The sequence below is a fragment of the Phodopus roborovskii genome, unplaced genomic scaffold, assembly GCF_943737965.1.
Source record: "Phodopus roborovskii unplaced genomic scaffold, PHOROB, whole genome shotgun sequence".
NCBI classification, from domain to species: Eukaryota; Metazoa; Chordata; class Mammalia; order Rodentia; family Cricetidae; genus Phodopus; species Phodopus roborovskii.
In genome coordinates this window covers 26,646,702-26,671,919 of record NW_026126567.1, presented here as the reverse complement: position 1 = coordinate 26,671,919, position 25,218 = coordinate 26,646,702, and the positions used below count along the sequence as shown (strand labels likewise).

At 33.7% G+C, this 25,218-nt stretch overlaps 1 protein-coding gene across 1 annotated transcript in view; it reads left to right on the top strand.

The window, feature by feature from the left end:
- Csmd3 (CUB and Sushi multiple domains 3) overlaps positions 1 to 25,218 on the top strand; it is a 1,059,412-nt gene that overhangs the window by 511,995 nt on the left and 522,199 nt on the right. The window contains exon 12 of the mRNA XM_051202442.1: positions 20,731 to 20,834. Coding sequence (XP_051058399.1) covers positions 20,731 to 20,834 — 104 coding nt within the window. The remainder of the gene's footprint in view (positions 1 to 20,730; positions 20,835 to 25,218) is intronic.

Here is a 25,218-nt window from a genome sequence, read left to right as displayed (position 1 = left end):
TATAGGAAATTAATGTAATAATTAAGGACATTTTTAGTATCTTATCTGTCCAATTAAAAATGTATTTAACACATTAGTACAACTGAACTCAGTGAAGCATCAGTTTAGGCTCGTAACATGCAGATTCCGCCTGCGCCTCATTACTGAACAGTCTCCTCACCACAGAGTGTTCTTTAGTTGATCATAGATAGAGAAAGTTAAAGTTTATGACAGTGGATATTGGTGATAATATATGTTCTCTGGTGAGGAAATTTCTCCAGCTGAAACTTGTACTGATCAGAGCTCACAGGAAAAAAAAAAAAAAAAAAAAAAAAAGTTGAACTCAGTATTAAAGGCAACTGGGTTTTTGAGTTTCTCAATTTTATCACACAGCATCCAAATATCTCTCAAACAAATCCCAGAAGTCCTTTCTGTCTTAATTAGTAACCCGGAATCAAGGGAAAGTTACAAGTCCAGAGTACACAGTAGATAGTAAATATTTTAGTTGCTATTTACTGGTTTATAAATAAATTTTAACAATATTTATATCAGATTAAATGAAACTTAAATTGTAACATTTTTTCCTTAGGTCTATCATAGTAATAGTTATTCTTTTCATGCAGTTCTGGTAAAATGTTATTATAAAACTTCCTATTACAGTGACATACACAATGCTTTGCTGTATAGGTGGTATGTGTTATCTTTGAAACCTGCTCCATCTTAAATTTAGAGAAACAGGGGAAAATTTTAAATTAAGGGAGAAAAATCTAGGAATGTCATGCCATTCTTTTTTTATATTAAAAGCACATAGTGAAGTTCTGTTTTAGATAAGGAAACCTAATTAAACTGTGAAGTCTTCCTTCCCTTTTTTCACTACAATGAAATTGATTTTCTTTAGACCAACTCAATGACCCTAACCACAAAGGCACAATAATCGGAATGTTCCCTTGACTTTCACTCATGACACTGTTCTTAGGGCAAGTAAGTGTCATGTTTCCATCAATGGAATGAGTTTCTGACATATTATTTAGTGCTTACACTTATATAAATACTAATTCTTTGTATAAAAATTTGGAGAATTTAGGACTGTGCCAATATCAGTGTCTAGGCTATGGTCTTAGGTATGAAGGTAGAGTTCATTTTTTTCTACCTACTACAGATGTCATAGTTTTGTTTCCTGGAAAAGCAGACCCAATGTACAATTGCCTGCAAATGTTTTACTGAGGCTAATTCTATGTAGAAATATAAGAGTAGTAGAAGGACAAAGACATTTTAGTAAACAGCAAAACTAAATCTATTGGCAAAATTTAAGCAGTGAACCAATGCTAGCAGTGTAAACCACACCTAAGAGTCTGTTGCAAACCAGAGGAGAATGCTGACTATTCTTCTGCATTACAACACCATCAGCTAAGTGTTATTCCATTTAAGTCCCAATGTGTTGCCTCTGGATAGCAGTATCGGTCCCTAGAAGGCTTATTGATGAAGTCATTTAGACATAAATGCATTTGGAAGATAGAGAGCTATTAAAATAAAGGCCAAGTGTCATTCAAGGAACCTTGGATCAATTATTTGCAGTTATCTCTTGCCATGTCACTGTTTGCTAGAGTACAATGGGGACTAAATGGTCACACTGAGCCAGGAATCATATATTTCACTAAAATCAAAGTCATATGAGCAGTCATACAAGGTTATAATGCTTAAAGAGCAATGGCGATTTATAGATTCTATTATGTATATTGACAGAAATCAGAAAACAAGTATTTCCAAGAAAATAAACATAACTGAAGAGAACATATCTGTAACACTTTGTTCTTGACCATTATAAGAACAACAACAAAAAAACAAAAACAAACTGGCATTTTATTTCTATTTCCTCACTGATTCATACCAGTACAGCAATCCCTTATCTATTCTATTCCCAACTCTAGCCTTAGAACCTTTTTCATTGATTGCTTCATTTATTTTTAAATTTTATATTTAATTTTACCATGTTTAGTACAATGAGTAGGTATTTAACCCTAAACAAACATCAGTGAACAATAACGGCCATGTAAGGAAAAACTCTAGTTGTTATTTCTCTGGAAAGAAAATTAAATATGCTCTTTACTATGGAGATAAATTGAACCTATCATCCTGCAATAGTCATGCATATATTGCAATAGTGGCACATCTTGTTTGGTGGGTTGGTATCATGGCATATACTATCTGGCACTGTGTAAAACTACTGATGTAATTTTTTCCTCTGTAGCCTGAATAACACACATGCAAGCATAGGAAAGCCAACATATTGAAAGTTTCCTGGTCAGTTTGAGATTGACTCCTTTTTGTCATACAGGCAGTGTGTAATGTCTTCACTAATAGGATTTTAAAATGTAGTTATGGTGCCTAACCAGATAGACAGTGTTTTCTTGAGGCCTTATTCTTTAATGTGGAAGAGAGTTCCAAGATAATAGCTCCTAGGGAATAACAAAGATTCCTTTTTACATAGCATTCCTTTGAGCAACTGTAATTAGATTTAGTGGGTTTTTAAAACAACAAAAACAAAAGCACAAACAAAAGGAATTCAAATTTAGAAGGAGATATGCTATGGAAGATATGAGAGAAGGTGGAGGAGGATAATAGAGGTGGATATGATTATATTTCATTATGAATATTAATAAAATACTTGAATAAAATCATGTAATGTAGTAATTCACATTCACTGGTATTGTGGAACACTCCCTTTTGAAAACTTTTCTTTTGTGGGTCTAATTATTCTATTCTGAAAATTCATTTACATCTCAGTATTGGTAGTACTTATCTTCCCTTTATATCTCTTTAAAAAGTCACCATCCTTAAGTATAAGCAATTCATTTTTCATTCCTCTTTATTGTTACATATCTAAATATAAATCCAATAGATTCATTCCAGCTAGTTAACATTCTTGAAATATGCTAATGCATTCTTTCACTCACATTCCATTATAATTGAGAATATCAACTAATTTTGAAATATGTGAGCCAATGACCAGAGTAAAAAAGTAATTATTTTGACTACTATATGGTTTATGACACGTGTGACTAGGAAGATTGAGCCCAGTTAAGAATAGAAGACAGGAGAGAGAGAGAGAGAGAGAGAGAGAGAGAGAGAGAGAGAGAGAGAGAGAGAGAAAACATAAAAGATGGAGCCTATATTGGTTTGAAGATAAAATTGAACACAAAGAAAGGTCTAGAGAACTACAAGACTGCCGCCAACTAACAATTTGAGCATCTGTGGAATTATTCCATCCTTATAGTAACAATTTAGCCTTAAATGGCTAATGACAATACACTTATTTTCTTATGAGGATAAAATTTATAGTCCATGTCAGAGAAGTAGTCTTGCTAGGGTTTTTCACTGACAAGATTAAGTATCTGGTAGATGAAGGTGATTCTAAAGCAAACATATTTGTGGAATAGTGACTACCCTTGGACAGTCCTATCCAGCAAAGAGACAAAGAACTCTTTCTTGGGTCTAAGAAATAAAATTTGACGAAGACAAGCTGAAATCTGACTGTAGATTAAATCCCCAATTTCCTTCTCAATTTGTTTCATAAATGAAAAGAGAGGATTAAATGTCACTTAATCATCTAAACATACAAAACAAAACATTCCACTATTCTCTTTCCATTCCTATTGCCAACGATAGTCTTTTTATTCTTTTACTAAAAAAAAAAAAAAAAAAAAAAAAAAAAAAAAGTGTTTTTACACAGTATTTTTTCAGATTATAGTTTTCTTTTTTCTAACTTATGAAATCCTTCCCACCTCCTCATTACTCATGTCAATACTCTATCTTTCCCTATGTGGCGGAGGGCGGGGGGAGGGAAGTCATATAAAGAATTATAATAAAATAAGATAAAAATATAACAAACCAGAATAGAATGAAAACAAAACAAACAAACAAAAATTAAATAAATAAAAACAGACCTACAGAAGAAAAAGAGCCAAAGAAAAGATACAAGAAACAGAATGGGAAGGAGAGGGAACTGGGACTAATGTATAAATAAAGATTGTTTGGAGAAATTCAGAGACATATGGATTCAAACATAAAATAATCCCACAAAATAAAAAGAAATTATTTTAGGCCATAGAAGAGTCACAAAAGATGAGTAAGGTTAAAAATAAAATAAAAAAAAAACCCAAAACATACAAAAAACCAAATGTCTGAAGCATTATGAGATAAAAAAACCTCTAAAGATGCCAATGAGTTTTTATGCGTTAGTCACCTATTGCTAGGCATGGAGCTGCCCTTTTAAGAGTGGTTCAAATCCCCAGGCAACTCAGAGAAAAGTGTTTTCATTATCAGTGTAGCATATATAAGCATGAGTGGGGGGGGGGGATATGCAAAAGCATGGGTGACTTGAAGAAAACTGTTAACACCTGAAAGCCCATTTCAGCATGAAAGAAGTATCCCCGAAAACCACTGAGTAACTTGTTGACAACTTCATTGGAGAGTCTCCTTCTCTTAACTTCATGAGAGGCTTTATGAAACTTAACAGTTTCTGAGCTTCTGAAGCCCTATAAGATTCATTTGCTTCTGGTATCTTATGAGTCTCCCCATTCCTTATAGAAGGAAAACAGGTAAACTACTATCAGAATGCTTCCCATGACAGTACAATGTCCAAGGTTTTGCTCATGAGGCAGATCGCTAAATGACCTTAATTAGCTACTGCAAGGATCTGGCTTTGATACCTTATACTGTATTTTTTCATAAATTATGAAATATTATGAATCAGCAACACTAATAAATGGTGTTTCTTATAATATTTAAACAACTCTTATTGTTACTTTTCATAGATACCTTTAGGCATGTTTGTTTATTAATTTCTTTCATTGTGTGTGTGTGCTACTCCATTCTGTACTGCTTTTAAGGGTGCCTAGTTAAAATTGTAAAGAAAGAAAATGTACTTTCTCATAGTTTTTGAGGCTCTCTGGTTCAAGATTATTGTATCTACATCTTTCTTTTTCAAGGAAGACTTACTACCTGTTGTTTCTAACATCACAGACATTTATATCTTCCCCACTGAGTAGTAACATCATGTCTTCTCATGGGCAGACAATGAAACGCAATTGAACTTAACTGCTACCTAATGCAATTCAAGGTACTCACTACCATTCACAAGAGGGAAGCCTTAATGTTCCATTTACATCTTACTGGATTCACCTCTTAATTATGTCAGAGTCAATGGATTAATTTTAAAGGGAAAATATTTCATCTATAGTATCTGTGATGTATATTTATCTGATAATAATTTTTATAAATAAAATTTAAAAATTTATAAATAAAATCATAATTTTTAACACAGTCTGAAGATGACATATTTTAAAACAGAGTCTGTGAATGATATTTACTTTCAGCAGCATTTCATTTATTCTTTTTTTATTCTTTCCTTTTCTTTCATGAAAAGTATCTTTCAAACAATATATTCTGATATGGTTCCCTTCCAAATTCTTCTCAATTCCCCCTTATACCTCCTCTTTTTAGACGAATTCCGTTTCTGACCCCTGTTAGAAGAAAACAGGCTTCTGAGGGATGGATAATAATAAACATTGGATTGAGACAAAAAAAAGTAATAAACATATGGAAGCAACCTTCTCTCAACTGTGCCCCTCTCTCTCATTCTGTCTCTCTCTCTCATACCACACACACACACACACACACACATATGCACACACACAATGCTAGATTTATTTCAATTTTATTAAAGTTATAATTAGATCAGTTTAACATCTAAAAGCCATATGAGCATAGCAGTTTAATCATCTCCTGAACAATTGCCATTTGCAGGATTAACTTTATCTTGAAGACAAAATTTCATATGCAGACTTGGCATCTAGGATACATATTGTTTTAAATTATTCTTGTTAATAATCCCCTTGGTTATAGTATATATAATGTTATTAATTACAAGCTAATAAACGCATCAACTAAGAGTTTAATGATTCACCACAAATAAACCTATCAGGACTCTGATTTCATAACAGACAAGTAAAAATAATGATGCATTTCTCCTAGGTTCTTGGTAGGATAATCCATGCACTGTATTAATCATGAGGCCCAGATTAATTAGACAAATATTTTAAATATAGTAATAAGTACAGGTTCTGCAACTACTGTACCACCACTTCAATTATTACCTCCATCACCTTATAACATATGTGTGGTATCACCTAAAAAACAAAAGCTTCAGTATCATCAACAGTATTTGAGCTTCACTCCTTGCTGTGCAGAATTTCTCAGTAAGTTTAGTATTTTCCATACTCTTGGAAGATTCTTTGATGATGATATTATACTACTGGTGGATATGAAAGGAGATGTCATTCTGTAAATATGCTTCTCTCGTTGGTTAATGAATAAAGCAATGCTGGCAAATAGAAAGGCAAGATAGGTGGGAGTAGGAGACAAGGGAGATTCTAGGAGATGTAGCAGAGGATATTTAAGATGTAGAGACTTTAGAGGAAGAGGCTGGACCCTCTTTCCGGTAAGATAAGACCAATGAAAACACTTAGATTGATAAAAATGGGTTAATATTTAAGACAGAAATAGGCGATTAAAAAAAAACCCACTGGTAACAGGCCAACAGCTTTATATCTAATACAGCTTCCTCTGTGTTATCTGTGGCGGACACAGCTGGGGATTCAGGCTGGTGGAATACTTACTGTAACACAAATAGGCCTCTATCAACAGAGTATGAGATAAACTGGGAAAACTTGGGAAAGTTTTTAACTTGTGCTGCTGCTGCCAAAACTTTACAATGTGGAATGTAGATACATTATTAAGTGCATCTTTAGAGTCATTGACTGTTTTTCTGAACAAGCTGAGAAAATGTTTTCTCACCCACGCAGTACCCCAAAAGAATGCATGCATAGGAAATGAATTATAACTGTTTTCTTTTTATTATTTGTTATTTGGGAGACATGATTAATTCAGACAGAGAAAACACATGATACATATCTTCAACATGTACATTATTTTGTGTCTTTACTTGGCATTGAGTATTGTTTTTGAATTTCAGCCATTTTTGGCCTAACAACATAGCTACCTACACTGTATATGATACAAGATTGGAATGAAATAATATCTGAAGAAATACTTACTATTGGTCACTATTCATGTTTACAATTATGACTACTTTCACATACTCTTGTTAGATGTTCCTAACAGTCATCACCTCTAATGTTCAACAGTTAGCATGGAAGATTCCCTGTGCCTTTAATTTTATTAATAATGATTTAGTAAATGAAAAATTGTACCCAACATGTCCAGCATTTTTTCCTGGAAAAATGTCTTGATCCACAACATGCATTAAAAGATGATGTCCTATATCCAGAAAAAATTTTAACTAGGCTTTTAAATGAACAATAAAAGAATACAGAAGTATAAAATAATGGTTTGAAGAAAACAATCTAAGTGGAATAAAATCATATGCTAACACTTCTTTGTTTAAAAATAGATGTAGGCAGATGAATCAATAGATAGGTAGGTAGGTAGATAGATAGATACATAGACAGACAGACAGATAGATGGTAGATATACAGACAAAAAGATAATAGATATTAGAGAAATATATATGAAAAGACCTAAGATTTTTCCTCTGGCTCTTGTCCAGTGTGGAAACCTAACTAGATCCAGAGTTCATTTCCTTCAATGACCAGCACTTTATGTACAGAAAATATTTGAAAATATAAAAGTTTAAATTTATTATTAATGTGTATTTTAACATTTATGTATATCCTTCAGGAGCTAGCCATGACTAAGTGATGGAAAAATGCCAACACTTTTATGCTACAGATTTAATATAAGTTTTTTTTTATATAGCATTGTCACTTCAGTGAAGTACTTGTAGTATCTTTTTCAAACTGCAATTGTTTCATGTTCCAAATCCTCACAGAGAAAAACAAGTGTCCAGATAGAAAAGGCATTATAAAAAAAAGAAGAAGAAGAAGCTAAAAGGTTTTATCATCCCATCAATATTTTTCTCCATCCCTAGACTCTTCTCGTCTGTCAGTAAAATAGGAACCCTAATAAGAATTGAAGCTGTTAACATGATAAAAAGCAAAATGGATGAACATAGAGAATTCCCTGACCTGGCATATCTTGTTATTAATGGTTTAGGCAAGCTCCTTGGGATATATCTTATGTAACAAAATAGCTAAGTATAGCATTACAGTACATAATAATTCTAGACTATAAAAGATTATTCTCTCTAAATTGAGATACTTCCAAAACAATAAATAATAGACTAATAGACCTATGTTCTTTGTACTTTAAGCCATTCATATTCTGTATTAATATGTTTTATAAAGGTGGTGTGATATTCCTCCATTTTTTAATAAGAGTCAATGATTTAGAATGTTTAAAAATTTCTTTCATTTATTTAACATATCTCTTTTACCACTATACCATCATGATATGATATTAGTTTGATATTCATAAGCAATAACATTTGACAAAAGTAATCTTTTGAAGCAAAAATTTTCTTTGGTCTTTCCAAAGCATTTTCATATGTATAGAAATATAAAAGGGAAACAACAGCTTTTCCACCATCTTTATTTGAAATAAAAATCATTTTGAGTGTGTATACTCTGTCCTATCACTATATCTATAACAAAGCAGGAGTCTTCAAGGTCCCTTCCTCTGTTATGTCCCCTTAAATCCAGATGAAGCTTGTTGGTAAATGGTCCAAATAAAGCAAAAAAAGCCCTGAACTATTCTTCCCCAGTGTGCTGTCTAGTTTTGTGTTAGATTGATTCATGCTAGAGTTATCTGAAAAGGGATTCTCATTAAGGAACTGCTCCTGTTGGATTGTGCTGTAGGTAAGTGTTGGGCCATTTTCTCAATTAATGAATGACCTGGATGGGCTGGGCAGGTAGTCCTGGATGGTATAAGAAATCAGGATAACCAATTCATGGAGAAACAAGCCAGTAAGCATCACACCCCTGTATCCCTCTGTATCAGCATTTGCAGTCACATCCCTGGATGATGGACTAAAGCTGTTTGATGAAATAACCTCTTTTGTTCCCAAGATGTTTTTGGTCAATGGTGTTTTGTGACAGCAATAGCAACCATAAATAAGACACTGAGTGCACATTTTCTCTTTGCTTTGACATGACTAGGATTTTCCTCCTAGAAATCCTCACCCTCACTCTTCCTATGGTGCAAACAGTTTTCACGTGTTTCAAAAGAGATAACTGACAAGTCCATGTTACAAGGCACTAGACAGTAGACATGACATCTAGCATATCTAAGTTCAGTCTTCTCCATTGGACTTTGATGACAAAGTATGAAAATTATATCAAGAAACTTAGTTTAGCTATCAAGTTGATTTGCATATTTCAAATATACTTTTAATGTTTGCTATTAAATATAGATTCTAGATTACCTAGTAATAAATAGTTATTGATAGTAGAGTGATTTATTTTTACTTTGAAACATACATAATGGAAAAGAGCAGTAAGCAAAGAAAGACTTTTAACAATTTAAAGTGTCAAGGTCAAGCTCTCCCTGGGACCACACACACACTTGTGTGCTCTAAAAGACAAACCTCATTCTTGAGGTACATGTGAACAAATGTGAGCATCTACCTGATGGTGACTAAGTTACCATGCCAAACCATAGCTGTCATTTACTGAGACTCTACTGCTTAACACCTACCTTTGTGTGTTATTTCATAGTGTCATAGATCATGATTCAGAAAGTATCATATATAAATGCTATTTTATGAGTCTCAGAGAACTGTCTAACTTTGTACAACCTTCTGTGGTGGAGATATAACTTAACCTCAGGCAATTCCTGTGCCCTTCACTATATTATCCTGTCTCACTAATGAGTATATCTTGATATTAGTGTTAAAGCATCATTAATTTGTTGAGTTAAGCACTATCAAAGGCTAATTTGAATGCTGTATTAATTACATAAGTACAAAATGTCCCCTAGACAGGTCAGCTGCTGGAGAAATATGGAGAGATTTCCTCTGCTTTCAAGTTGAGTAAAAATCTAGTCTTCAAATGGAAGATAAATAATAGCTTATATTATTTTAGATACTTGATTTTTCATAAAATAATTAGTAAGTAAATGCTAATTATTGCATTTCAGAAATTCTCTATTTAATTATAATTAACCTAACATGAAGAATAAATTTTATTTTTTTTTGATTGTATGTGTGTGTGTGTGTGTGTAGATTTATATGTTTGTGATTTGAATGTGTGCACGTGTGCATGTATACATGCACTTGCATATGTGTAGATGTTCAGGAGGGCGCATTGGAACCGCTGGAGTTATAGTTGCAGGCATTTGTGAGACTTCATATATGAGTAACTATATCTGAATCTCCCTTCTTTGATAGCAGAAAATGTTTTCTTCACTTTGACCTATCATCTCAGCTCCTAATGTATTTTATTAGATATGAGGTGTTGAAGAGTCATAGTGCTCTCAATATATGTAGCAATTGTCAAATCAAATGAAAAACAGCATAAAGTATTTAACAAATTGATTTTGACATTAGGCAAACTGCACATTTATGCTAAAATTTTCTCTATTTGAATAAACACAGATAAATTACAGAGGAAAGGCATTCCCTTAAAATAGTTCCTATTTAAATATGGAAAAACCAAATAAATGTTTCAATAATAAGGAATTACACCACAATTATAACTCTACAGGGATATACAGATCCTAGTACAGCTGGAAAAACACCTGTTTTTTGACACTATATACTTCGTTATATAGGTACTGTATTCAGATTACATATTCTAATAGGTTTAGTACATATAATCAGGTATAATCATTAAAATCTACTTTAAAAACATCCTTTTATGACACTTTTTACTCTGGTAGAGAGCTTATTTCATAAAGAAGATGAAAGGCCATGAGAGGGTATACATCAGATGAAGTTGACATCTGATCTCCACATGCACACACATAAACAAACATATACACATTCATCCCCAACATGCCCTCACACTCCCCCCCACACACACATGCATGCATGCATCTATACACACTCATATGATTTCCAATCAAACCAGAGAACTCTGATTTCCATTCAAACCAGATAAGTGAAATTCTATGGTCACTGGTCACAGCAAGACATCTTTTGCTGAAGACTATTGATGAGGATTGGTTTTTATAAAAGTAGGGAGTTGCCCTGATAAACTTAGAAGGTAGCAGATATTAATTGGAAAACTATATGACTTCACAAAATGAGATTATCACAAATTCTTTTTCAAGCATTCATTGTCAGTGAGCAGCAGAAAACCATTAGACATATCATTCCACAATTTTAATAAAGAATGATTGATTAAGTTTAGGAAATCATGATGGTTATTAACTAGTTAAGTAAATTAAGCATACTTTATTATGTCAGGTTTCTTTTCACCAACTCTATAAGGTAAGAGAAGAGAGCTCCTCCCTATTAAATGATTAAGAAAGTTCATGAAGTAGAGCATTCTTTTTATACTAATATACAAGATAACTATTCAAGGTTAATGCTGTATATTTCAATTTTCCACCAATAAACACAAAGAATGACCATTATTTATCTTTGTATATTAACTTTCATTTGTTTCCACATAATATAGAGTTAAATTAGTAGAAAACTATTTTGTAACCACATTCATATAGGAGAGTCCATATGAAGGACATCTTCATTGTAGGCTGTGGTGTTTTATTGTTTATGATCTAACAAAGCTTGCCTGGAGATTAGAATGCAAAGGTAGCAATAGTCATAGAGGCCAGGCAGTGGTGTCACTCACCTTTAAGCCCAGAAGTCACACTCTTTAGCCATAGACACCAGGCAGTGGGGCACACATATTTAATCCTATGACTCAGGAGACAGAGGCAGATGGATCTCTATCAGTTCAAGTCCACCTAGGGCAGCATGAAAGTGAATCAGTCTAAAAGAGAAACAGAACTCTCATCTTTAATCCCATCTCTGGAGAGAATATATGGAACTCAGTGCAGTCTCAGTGGGCAGTCTGGTTTTTCATGGCAATCACTGTAGTCTCAGCAAATCCGAGGAGCAGTGAAGTCAGGAGTGCCCTGAGGATGGCCCTTTGAGTCTTAGCATTGGTTGAGGCAAGAACTCTCAAGTGGCTTGGATGCTTTGCTTTTCTGATCTTCAACTTTTACCCCAATATATCCCATTGGGATTTTATTATTTGTGCTATACAAGGCTTTTATTTAATGGGTTATGTTTTCATAGAACCATTCTAGAAGTGATGTGAAAACTGGGCAAAAGAATCAAATCAGAATGGAATATGTCATAGAAATTCAGTCTGTCTATTCTAGTTTTTTATTGATTGTTTTGTTGCTGAAGGTGTTCAAGAATTCCAAATGTTCAAACTTTCACTGAAAGATCAGTAGTTAATTAATCACTTATATGAAATTGTATAGATTAATTTGAAATTAATTATTTGCTTAGATTTATTAGAATTAGTGTTGTCCTTGTTGCGTACATTCATGAAAGAATCTCAGATAAAATTTAGGAAAAGCTTCTATTAAATGTGCACCCAAATAATTTAAGAACAGAACCCTACAGTAACAGATATCGATAATATTGTATAGAGTAACCCATCTATCAGTAATTTTTTAAAGATAATTTTATATACTAACTTATTAGTCTTTTAAATCATGAAATGAGACATTTTCTAATGTTTATTTTACCTTTGAATTTATTATTGTTAAATTGAATATAGGATGTGGCACGTTTACTTTGAATAAAATCACTGATGAAGCATTCTAAGAGGCACTACTGCTGAGATAACAGAAATCCATTTCTCCATATATGGTTCTCTAGAAAACAAAGGAAATCTGTGATACTATGAAAGTATGCATAAAAGAGATATCTACAGACATATATATGTATACCACACTTATTTGAACAGTAGGTTAAAGTAAAATGATAGTTGAAATGAGAGATAAGTTCATATTTTTCTGACAGTTCATTGTAATAACTTTTTGAAATTTGGAATTAAGAATTTGGGCCTTGTCTTCTGGACCAATTGATAACCTGAAACTCTTAGAACTCCTCAAAAGTCATGGATTGATCCAAGTTGGATGTACACATGTGAGGGAAGGTCAAGAAAAAATAATGTTATCATGTTTGCTGTAGGTATAGAATTCGCAACATTCAGCTAAATGATAGTTAATAGCTAAATAATTATAAAAGAAAAAAATCTATAAAAAGTATCCCCTGAAATAACAGATTCAGATACTTAAAAGTTACCAAATGCTGGACACTTAGCAAGATAAAGTGAGTCCATCAGTTTTCCTTCAAATTACAAGGTCTTAATATATAAAGAGGAATAATATTATATTGTATGCATTTATGTCATGATTTACTTTCTTTTTTGATTCCTTCATCAATGTGAATTAAAGTTAGATATTCCCCATAATTTGATGTTGTGAAATGTGCATAAGTTAACATAGGAATGAAACTATCTTTATAAGGTGCTAATTTAATTTTTGAGCACATATAAGAAGTCTATTGTGGGATCATATAGTAGTCCTGCTTTTAAATTACTAAAAATATCTGTATAATTTTTCAAATTGTATGAGCATATTTATACCAACAGCATACATTGGCTAGCTTTGTACATATTTTAAATTCCTTATCTTTTGTCTTTGTCTTCGATTTTTATAAAGAATATACACATTTATTTTAGAGCTGTGTTTAAGTGTGTGTGTGTGTGTGTGTGTGTGTGTGTGTGTGTGTGTGTGTGTGTGTGTGTGTGTACCATGGCTCTGTAACATATCTCACATAATGAAGTAATAAAACAACCTGAAAAAGTGGATTTTCCACTTTCACCACATGGTCGCATTTGTAGAACTGAAGTCATCAGAGTTGGTTTCCAGGATCTTCACCTGCTAAGCCATCATCCCCCAGAAACTTGCCTTTTTTTGCGTTACCTAACAGATGTGAAGTATATCTCAGTCACTGTGGAGCCATTTTTAATGTCTCTGTTTATTGGAATATGGAAGAATTTAGTACTAGGTACTTCAAAAACCTTGGCATATTAGAATATGAATTGACTCTTTTAATGGGAACTTGAAGGAAAGAATTATGAAAGAATTGTGGACAGTGGGGCCTATCTCATGATGTTTAAGAATGGAACAAAGAAATTTACAGCACCTGGTATATGAGACATTTATGATGTTTTGTTTAGGAATCTAGTTTCATATTGTTATGATACTGACAGTTGGAGTGAAATTGAATTTAAATGTGGTAGAGTAAGGCGTTTGACAAAGGCAATTTCAAGATAAGAATGCATTCTGACTTATATTGAGAACACAACTTTAATTGTTAAAGTGTTCAGGGACACTGAAGAGCAACCTAGCAACCTGATGAATTACACTGAGACAATGTGGCAGATGCTTTGAGCAAAATCCCAGGCCATAAGCACTACATATAATAAAAATCCAAATTCATTTGCAAAATACTTAACTGAAGGAGTTCCATGTTCCTAGAAGGCAACTTCCAAAGTGAGGCTTTTTCCTGGGGACAGCATACAAAATAGCTACAGGTAAGACTAAAAGGGGACACACATTTCAATCTGGCAGAAAAATTTGGATATACTATATGCATGATACCTAGGTTATGATAGAAACACCAAAATTTTGAAAGTGGCAAGACTGAAGATCATTTGCTAAAGATGCCTGCAGGCATGAAGTAGTATTGGAACAAGAAAGGGATTGTGTATTTTACATGTGGTAGAGCTGTAAAATTGTGGCTTCTTAAACTCTTTAGCTCCCAGTTGATTATTGTGTGAATCCCATGTGGTAGACATGAAGGTTGTATATTTAGCTTTCCATGCTGCCTACTTTCTTGCCTTATTTTGGCTCAAACATTTCTTGCTATGCCCCAATTTTTCCATTTTGAAGTAGAATGATTATTTTGTGTCTGTTGAAAAATCTGTAACTTTTTTCATTTCATATTTTAAAATTTTGTTGGGCTTCACAAATTAATAAGTAATTAAACATATGCCATAGCCTGAAAATCCCAACTTTGCAAAATACAAGCTCTCTAGAACCAACCTAAAAGGTGTTTTAAGGCAAGGAAGAAAGTCGATGAAAAGTTAACTCATCCCTTTTTCCTCATTCTAGTACTCATGTCCTTAAGTGTCAATGTACACACCACTCACCCTCCAGAGCAATCTACCTGAGGTCTCAAATCCTGCCAGTAGCACAGAGTGTCCTCAACCATCTGTTCTGCTGGGCATGTTGAGTGATGAACGATGAATATATGTTACTCAACTATGAATCAAATCTGTCTAACAGGGAAACTTTGAAATATGCCCTTTCCTCTCAAAAAGAAAGCAATGCTATAACAATAGTTTTATGGAAATACTTAATGATAGAATCTGGGAGTGCTGAAGAACAGTTGAAGAAAGTTTCTGCAACAACCCAGGCCATATTTCATATTAGACAGTGCTGAATTTAGTTTCCACTAACCCAATACTTGAAGTAAGTTTCCTGGATGAGCATTAGACCCAAATGGACATTAAGGGCAAGAGATGAACACAAGAGAATTAATACACTACATAAGGGGCTTCTAGTTAGGAGATCCAAAGCTGACCCTACGCTCCCTGATGTGGTATGGAGGATAACAGTTCTTTTCCATGCAGACTATGGCACCACTTGGCCATGGCTCTTCTCTTGAATTACACATCACTCTCCAAGACTAGGCTGTGCCTGAGAAGGTCCATTAAGGCTGTTCCCAGAGAAAATAGCTTTGCTTTCTTTGTCCATACTGATGACATCCAAGTCAGACCACCAAAAGCAGCCAGACACCACATCTGACACCACCATGTTGATGAAGGTGTTTGTTTTGAAAAAAAAAAAAAAAACATCTTGTACCTTCCTTGTGAGCATATTCAATACAAAATGAGACCTCACATTTGATCATGCTGACACATAACTGTCATTAGGTCTGCTCTAGTCAAAATTGCATTTGGATCCAGGCATACTGAATGTCTGTATGCTTGACATAATTTGCTGAAATACCAATGATGCTCAGACAATCATCAAGGGAACAGTTCTGGAGCTCATTTCTCTCTGAGTTTAAGTCCAAACCTGTGACCATCCCCAATAACACCATATTTTTAACCATAATCTCTAGTCAGATGTCCTACAAATGAATCTTCTTGCCAAAATAGTCACAAAATGCTAATTGTTGGATGCAGACAATTTTATTGCTACTAGATCCTGAAATCACTGTCTTTATACAGACTTTGCTGTATAGATTCCAGAATGTGAGGGCCCTGTTATAACTAAGACCATCCATTCATTTTCCATAAAACCTCTTATAGAAAGCACATTTCCATGTATGCTGGAGTTTGTGATATAATTAGTAATCATTGGTGATCCCTATTTGGCTTGCAAAATAATTTGAAGGTGCTAAGAAATAAGCTCCAGCTTATGATTCCAGTATTACTGTCAGACAGGGAAACATTGGATTTACATTTGTCTCCACATGGTAGTTTAACACTCCAGTCCATGCCTACCATGGCCAGAAAAATATCAAGAGCATATTTGAATTTAAATAATGAGATGAATATGCTAATAAAGAAGGAATTAATGAACAAAATATAGAAGTCAAAATGTATGCAATTATAAGATAAAAATAAGTCAATGGAAATTACAAAAAGAAGTTCAAGAGATATAAGAAACAAAATGCATGTCAATTTCAAATTCTAGAGGAGTGAAGGAGAAAGTATGAAAAGATGAATAATTTTCCAAAGTTAATGAAAGTCACTCATACATAAAAGACTTCAGAGGATAATTTATTACAAATAGAATGTATAAGTTTAAATATACTCCATATTGTAAAGAAAACACTGGAGGCCAAGGAGGAGGAAATAGGCAGACCTCTGAGTTTGAGGTCAGCCTGATCTTTCTAGTGTGTTCCATACCTAGTGAGTTTCTTTATTGAAGAAACCACTTGACTATATCCATATATATAAGTAATTATGCTTTGTGGCATGTATATATAATAAACATTTATATATAACATATGATACAAATTTAAAGAAATGTGTAAATGAAATCACAAAATTTATGAAGAATCAGTTATTTATAATGGATTAGTTGTCTATGGCCATATCATGCTGAACAAACCTGACCTCAACTAGAATGTCTCAAAACAAACAAATACACCAGAGAAAAAGAGGATATCTGAAAACAGCCAAAGAAAAAGCAAAAAAAAAAAAGATACTAATATCTCATCATTGGATTTATTATAGTAGCATTGAATGTTAAGTGAAAATAGAGAAATATCTGTAGAACATTTGTGAAATAAATGCTAACTAAAAATGTGATTAGAAACATTTTTTCAACAAAGGTAAAGGTAAAATAAATAAGAAAATTTCTAGAAAACAGAATGATAGTTTATCTACAGAAAATCTCTGTAGATGATTCTCAAATTACAAGGAAAATGAGGACAAAGAAAAGCATGAAGAGCATGTTCACCAACATATTAAATAAAATTCTGGGAACATTACACCTGTGACTTTGTTACTATACATGTTGAGTTTCCTAAGTGCCAGAATAAACACTACCAAGTATCAGAGCCTATAAAGAGCAAACCCACTGGAAGTCATCCCAAACAACATTCCTGGACTTGATAAAATGGTTCAAAGTTTACAGCAAGAAAATTGTTGTATCACGGACATACTTTTTGGTATTTTAAGCTTTTTGTCTGTCTTTTCCTGACTGTGATTTCTACCCTGAGAATAACAAAATGGTTGCTTACTGTTTACCCAAGACTTGGTTCTAGAAAACTGATCACATACAAATTATGGTTATGTAATTATTGTCTGTTCTAAGTTGTCTGGAATCACTCACAGCCAAAAAGCTTCAGCGAGATTCATATACTTAATTGCATGCAGTATCTGGGCCAAAGATTATAGTAGATAAACATGTAGGACATAAAAAGCTAAGAGGACAATCCATGGAAGAATAACTTTGAAAATCCTGGACCTTCTTAGTCTATAAACTATAATCAGACTCGATAATGTTAAGCTTTCAACACTGTGCAATGCTTGCTTGCTAAGTAAAAGACAATAATAAACATGTGTTAAATAATTTGAATTCAGGTAGCAACCTAACAATGATAATTTCTCAAAGACTGTAGAGGTGACTCTCGTGTGTGTGTGTGTGTGTGTGTGTGTGTGTGTGTGTGTGTGTGTGTGTGTGTGTGTGTGTTTCCTCTTTTACTTTTTCAATCTCCATGAGGTCAGGCAAATGAACACTAGAGGAAGAAGGAAGCCTGTGCCATTGGAGTTACTGCTTACATTCAATATGCAACATCCTTTTAGGTTTGATTCTACAATTCTTTCAGAGTCCCTAGTTGATTTAACCTAATTGCTGGCATTGCTTCAATTAAGTAGAAGGTATTATATTTCCTATCAAAAACAAGGTGCCTTAATTCTTAGAACTGAACATTCTACCAAACACTTCCTTCATGATTTCTCTAAAAGTTACTTTCCAAAACTGTGAAGTTTGAAGAAAGCATCAAATCAAATCACATTTCTATGTATCACATGATGCAAAACTCCTTGAAACACTTTTGATCATACATTACAATGAAATATAATTGATGAATATAAAGGTTACCTGAACTAAAATCCAGGGCAAACAGTTCAAGAGAGTAAATTGTAGTAGACCCAAGACACTGGTTTTAGTTGTGTGTTGAGAAAAGACAGAACAGCAAACAACCAAACAAAACTTTTACTGAAAATAGCTATTCCCTGTAACACACTTCTGCTGGCAAAGCAAACCTCCTAAAACTATCCAAACAGCCCTACCAGCTAGGGACCAAAGTTCGAATATCTGAACCTATGGCAGACATAATCAATCATAGTGCTTCTTTTGATAGGCAACATAGATGATAGACAATAGATAATTATGATAGATACATAGTTAGATAGATAGATAGATAGATAGATAGATAGATAGACAGACAGACACACCGATAAATAGATGATTTAACTATTAATAATAAGAACACAGAGTAAGATATTTTGAGGTAAAAACTACAAGATCACAGAAATAGTCAGTTTCTAGAGCTCTTACCTCTATGAAATTCTCAGACTGAAAAGAGACCATTTTTCTGTCTCATACCCCCTATATTCCTCTCTCTGCTCAACCACCTCACTACCTGTATGTCTGTACAAACCTCTAGATTTCTATGGTTAGCTAGTGGCTATCTCTGCCTTCTGATTGAAAGACCTACAGAGGGCATGGACCTTCACGCCCCAACTGAGGAAAGGCGCCCCCCCCCCTCCAAATCACTGACGAGAAGTGGTGTTGATGTAAAAGCATGAGGTCATTTATATTCCAGTACACTGGGGTCCACATGAGGTAGAGGGCTGGGAACCCTGGGTACAGAGTTGAGACAGCTTGTATAAGGTTACAACAAAGCCTGCGCATCACAAACCAATCATCTTATGGCATCCAGTGCTGACCAATTAATTTTAACTATCCAAGCCCCCGTGCTTAGCCCAGGAAGGCTGCTTTCCCCAAGGCTTCTGGGTGGTGTGACAAGGCTCATTTCCTGTGTTTATTTTCTCACAGGTGCTGTCAAGAATGTGACCTTTTGCCTATTCACTGCTAGGGGGCAGAGTCTAAGGAGAGTTAGGCAAAATTTTTCCATCCTTACATGATCATCAGGCAAGCTTTATTTATTCAGAAACAAGTTGTGTACACCACAACTGTAAGAAAAAAAAAAAAGGAGAAAGAATGTGATGTGTGAACTATGTACTTTTTCATATTTTTATATGCTATTTTGAATTTGAAACAGTTAAAACTAAAAATATTGGCTTGATATAAATCTAAAAATAGCCAAGATCAGTCTTTTTAATTTTATACCTTTACAGTTAATAATAGCAAATAGTTGTGACTATTGCTATAGATATATTTTCTTCACTTTTCTCTAAAAATGTGATAGAATTTGACAATCATTCCCTTAACTAGTAATATTAACATCATATTATACATTATTATTTGCTGATGGGAAGGTTGTATTTAGGACCTCATTTATGCAATTTTTCTGCACAGAATTCTGTTTTTTCAATGGTATGTTAAATTCTTAATATCAATGTAACTGCATTTTTATTTTGAAATGAATATAAAAACAGTGTACAAAAATGTTTTTGTAAAAAACAATTCTAAATTGTATTGCTGTATTCTAATGTATCTCTCAAATCATATGACTACAGTTTTAAGAATACATTTCACTACATTTGAAGGGTTCTGCTAGTAAAGTAAACACAAAAATAAACCTATAACATTAAATCTACTCATTGACATTCAAATTTGGCTCTAACATTTTTAAGCTTTACTAGTTAAGCAAAATAGCATACTTTTTTCTCTGTTAAGTTTATTTAAAAAAATGTGGAAAACCACTCTCTCCCACGTGTACTTTTTATAAAAGCCTTCCCAAAGTGGGATTTGTATTATTCATGCTTAAAATAAAAAAAAAAAAAAAGAGTGTTCTATAAAGAGAAATCATGGCATTTCATTGAAAATTTAGTTCAGAAGTTAAAAGAAAGGATGGTAAAATGGAATGGTGATACAGTAACTGAGCTCTGGCTCCTTGGTGATATCTGCTGCCATAGTGTGGTATTCATAGATAGCCTAATAATATTTTGGAAAATTTTCTGCCATTGCTCACCCTTTTTGTTGGTATTAGATAATGCAATATTCTTAAAGTGTTTGTTTCTTATTTATCACTAGGTTATCCAGATAAATTTTGAGGAATTTGATCTGGAGATTGGCTATGACACCTTGACTATTGGCGATGGGGGTGAAGTTGGAGACCCAAGGACAGTACTTCAGGTGTAAGTAGTCACTGTTTCATAGTTGTTACAGGGTATCAAGAATTAAAAGTTTACTCTCAAAGTATCTTTGACTGTTCATGCTACCTTATACCACAAATGTCATGGAACACATTTAGAAAGGCACATAAGATGCTGGTAGCAACATTTCCTCCACCCCCAGCACCAGCTTAATGAAAATACTGTTTTGTCATACATTATGGTTACCATTTTTCCCTTCCTCCTACGCCTTTCAGTTCATAACCCTTCCTGTCTCTTATTATAAATGAAGGCATCCATAGATAACAACCAAAGTTGACCAAACAAAATACAATAGGATAAATCAGAAAACATGGTGAGTATAGGCAAGGCAACCCCCCAAAAAAGAAAGGAGTCCCAAAACAGACAAGAGAATTGGAGACTGACTGACTCACACACATCCCATAAAATACTATGCTGAAAGCTGTAGTACATACACAGAGAACTTGAACAGTCTCTGTGTGCTTGCTATTTCAGTCTATGTTATAGTTGATTCAGGGGGCTTTGTTCTCCTGGTAGCATTTTTAACTTCAAAGGAAGAAATAGTGGCAGGAATGGGAGGAATAGACTTTATCGGGTGCAGTTATAATTCTGTTTTCCACCAGAGTGGTGGTGGCTCTAGCCTTTAATCCCAGAACTCAGGAGACAGAAGCAGACAGATATCTGTGAGCTGAAGGCCAGCCTGGTCTCCAGAATGAATTCCAAGACGACCAGAGGCATTACAAAGAGCAACCCTGTTTGAAAACAAACAGACAAACAAAACAAAAAACCAAAAGGAGCCTATTTTTCTCTCTTTTGGAGGACATGCCTTGGGCTGATATTAAATACCTCACACCCAATGAATGTAATCAAGAAAGAGTTGGAGGGAGACCACAAGTATCAGAGTCATTAATTGAAAGTAACAGACTCAACAAATTATAAATAAAGTTAAGGATAGCTGGGTGATGCACAATTAAGTAAAGAAGACAACTTGTGGGATGTGCTTTACATTCCCAATGAGTAATAGCTAGAACAAATTATGCTGTAGAAAAACAGGAGCTTTCTTGTTCAATGCTTTTAGAAGAGTGAAATAAATGTGTGTCCTCATAAATCTGTTTTATTTTGTCCTTTATTTTTGTTCACTGCATAGGCTCCAACTCTTCCTATATTTTCCTTATTCTGAAAAATCAAAATTTATTATTCTTATATGAAACCAAACTTTGCTCTCTATACCACTGTCTTGCACTTGTTTTGCAAACAAAATTATATTCCTGAGAAAATATGATTCCTTTCCCCTATTAAAATGGACAGTAACAAAACTTTGTCAGTTATCACAACCAAGTCATTTAATAGAAGCTAACAGACTATACATTAAAAGACTGTCTCAAATCTAAAACTCTTTGATTAGATAACTGGTTGTTTTACATTTTTAATTACATATATTTACATAATGTTCATTTTCCTTCCCCCAGCATCTTCTTTCATTTATACTGCTCCTTCTCAAATTCCTGCTCTCTTAGACTTTAAATTTTGTTACATATATGTATAAGTATATACAGACTACTTACTGAGTCTGTTGAGTGATGCTTGCTTGTATGTGTATATTATTTCAAGTAAAAAAAAAAAAAAAACTCTTGACTACTACCAAGATGTCAATGACACTATCATTGCATATTGATGGATATTTCATCATTGTGGTTTTCATTTTTGTTCATAGGCATCACTGATGAGTAGGATTATTGATTGTTTCTCCCCTTTGGCGGCATGTATAGTATCTACTTTCTGGTACCTCCTCTCTTTGAGGAGGCTTTCAAATCATATCCAGATCTAATCCTCTAATTCTTGCAATGTGAAAATTGCATGGTATCTTCAGCAACAGCCTGACCTCCAAACTCTGTGATGCAAACAGGGGCAACAAACATATTCTATATTCATTTTTTAGGTTTCTTAAACTCCCCTTACCAAAACTTTAAAGGGATATTTTTCATGCCCAGAATTGGTGTTTTGTTATATAACCTATGGCTAGTGGTTTAACATGGTTATTCAAAGCAGCATATTTCATTCATATATGTGTGTGTGTGTGTGTGTGTGTGTGTGTGTGTGTGTGTATTTGCAATATTAACAGTCACAATTCAATATGTGTATATATATATGCATATAGAAAAAACCCACACATATACATGCAAATATCATGCACACAGGAATATATTTACACATGTCTTTACACAAATTACAGTGACATATAAGGGCATGTACATATACCTATCTATGTACATATGCATACACACTCAGATGTTCATATATCCTTGCATACATTCACATAAAAATACACACAAAAACACATAAACACAAGCACATAGATACACACACACACACACACATAAATATTACCCATGTCCTTAATAGACCTCCATGACCATTGTAACATATACAAGTGGATATGCACATGCATCTACACACATACATCTAAACATATGCACACATACGCAAGTCTCCAGAAATCATGAATTGACCAGGTTCTACTCATGTTATATCAACACCACATCAAAAAAAGAAAAGGAAGGAAGGAAGGAAAGAAAGAAATGACTGCAACAAATAAGCTTTGTGACCAAGATCTTTTTAATATGATGTCATCCAAGTCCCTTTTAGCATGACAAATAAATGATTTGGGTTCTCTCTATTAATTTAGTTTACAATATAGAAATAACTTCCAGGTATTTTTGATTCTTTTTTTTTATATTTATTTATTTTTATTTAATTTTATATAACAAAGTCCAATTAAATGAAAACAAACATTTATACACAATATTTGGGAATTTGGGCGTCGTTCTTTCCAAACTACTTCCTGCTGGTAAGGGGCACTGTCTTGGGGGATTCTAAGAAGATTCAGATATCCTAGCTGTAGTCTGTAGGGCTGTTTTGTCCAGCTGTTTGGAATGTAGGATCAGCTTGTACTCTGTTTCAGGCGGTCTGGCGTGATCAAACCACATTAGTCTGGAAGGAATCCACATCTTTTCATTTTCTGTGGAAACAAAAATAGAAATCCTTTTCCCCAGTAACTTGTTCTTCAACTTAAATTTTGGAGTCAAAGCGTTTTTTTTTTTTTTTTTAATTTATTATTTTACATGTCGATCCCAGTTCCCTCCCCTCCAGCCCTCCCTTCCTCCTTCCCTCCCTTTTGCCCTCTCTGCCCTCTCCCATGCACTCTAAACACCCTCCCCTCCCAACCCCCCACCACAATACCATATGTAGGGGAATGCCATCCAGTTGGGTTCATGTAGATCTGACAGGTCCGATGAAGTAGGGACGGTATTTTTTATTCTTAATTATAAATATTAAACTTACAGAATAATCTCATTTTGTAGAGTGTCTTTCTGTCTTATTTTTATGTTCATTTATTGTAAAAAAAAAAAAAAAGAAAAGACTAATGATTTCAGTGGAAAAACAACAATTTCTCTCACATTCACTATGGTTTGCTTTGTATATGTGCTTACTTTTACACACAAATAACTTGTTAAAACATTTTAGTTACTATTTTAATTTTACTCAGAAATAACAATACTATAGTAAAGAACAAAAACCAACAGATAAAGAAATATTGGAAAATATGGGAATAGTATTTAAATAAACTCACAAGTATTAAAATCCGTAGGTGAAGAGCACAAAGCATGTGTTAAAATCTTGTCCACCAAAAGTAATGATTTGAATCATCATACTTAAATATTATACTTTGAAATACCAAGTAAATAACAACTTGTGAAGCCCATGAGCAACAAAGATTTCAAATCAACAAGTATTTTTTCTCATATAAATGTGCCAATTATGTATTTTTCTTTCAGGATATTGATCCTTTCTGAATTATCAAATGCTGTTTTGGAATTTTTTTAAAAAAATATTTTTTTCCAGCAGCCACTATCTTTATTGAATTTAAGGTAGTGCAGAAACAACAGATGTTTCACATTTCATCTCATGGTAGGGGATAACTTTGAATGTGTTTTCATATGAAGCAATCATTACATGCTTACATGGCACAAAGAAAGTTGCTAGGATATAGAAAGGTTGTTGTTCCCCAATTGGGTATGACAAAACACTTTTGAATGAATATAAAGACCAGGCATTGAGCCTAATAAATACTTAATATATCCTGCCTCTATTTCAGCTTCTATTTCAGAGTATAATAAAGATATCTGAGAGCAATCAGGTAGTGATTTTCTACTTTCATTCTACATAAAGAGGCTAACCAGGAGGATCAAAGCATAGCATGGATGCATACCAAGGTCACTCTGCTTCTAAATAAACACATATTCTAGTTCATTTAGTCACAAACAATGAATTCAAATGCATGCATTAAAGTTATTTGAAGAACCATTTGAGAGCTTTGCAGGAATAA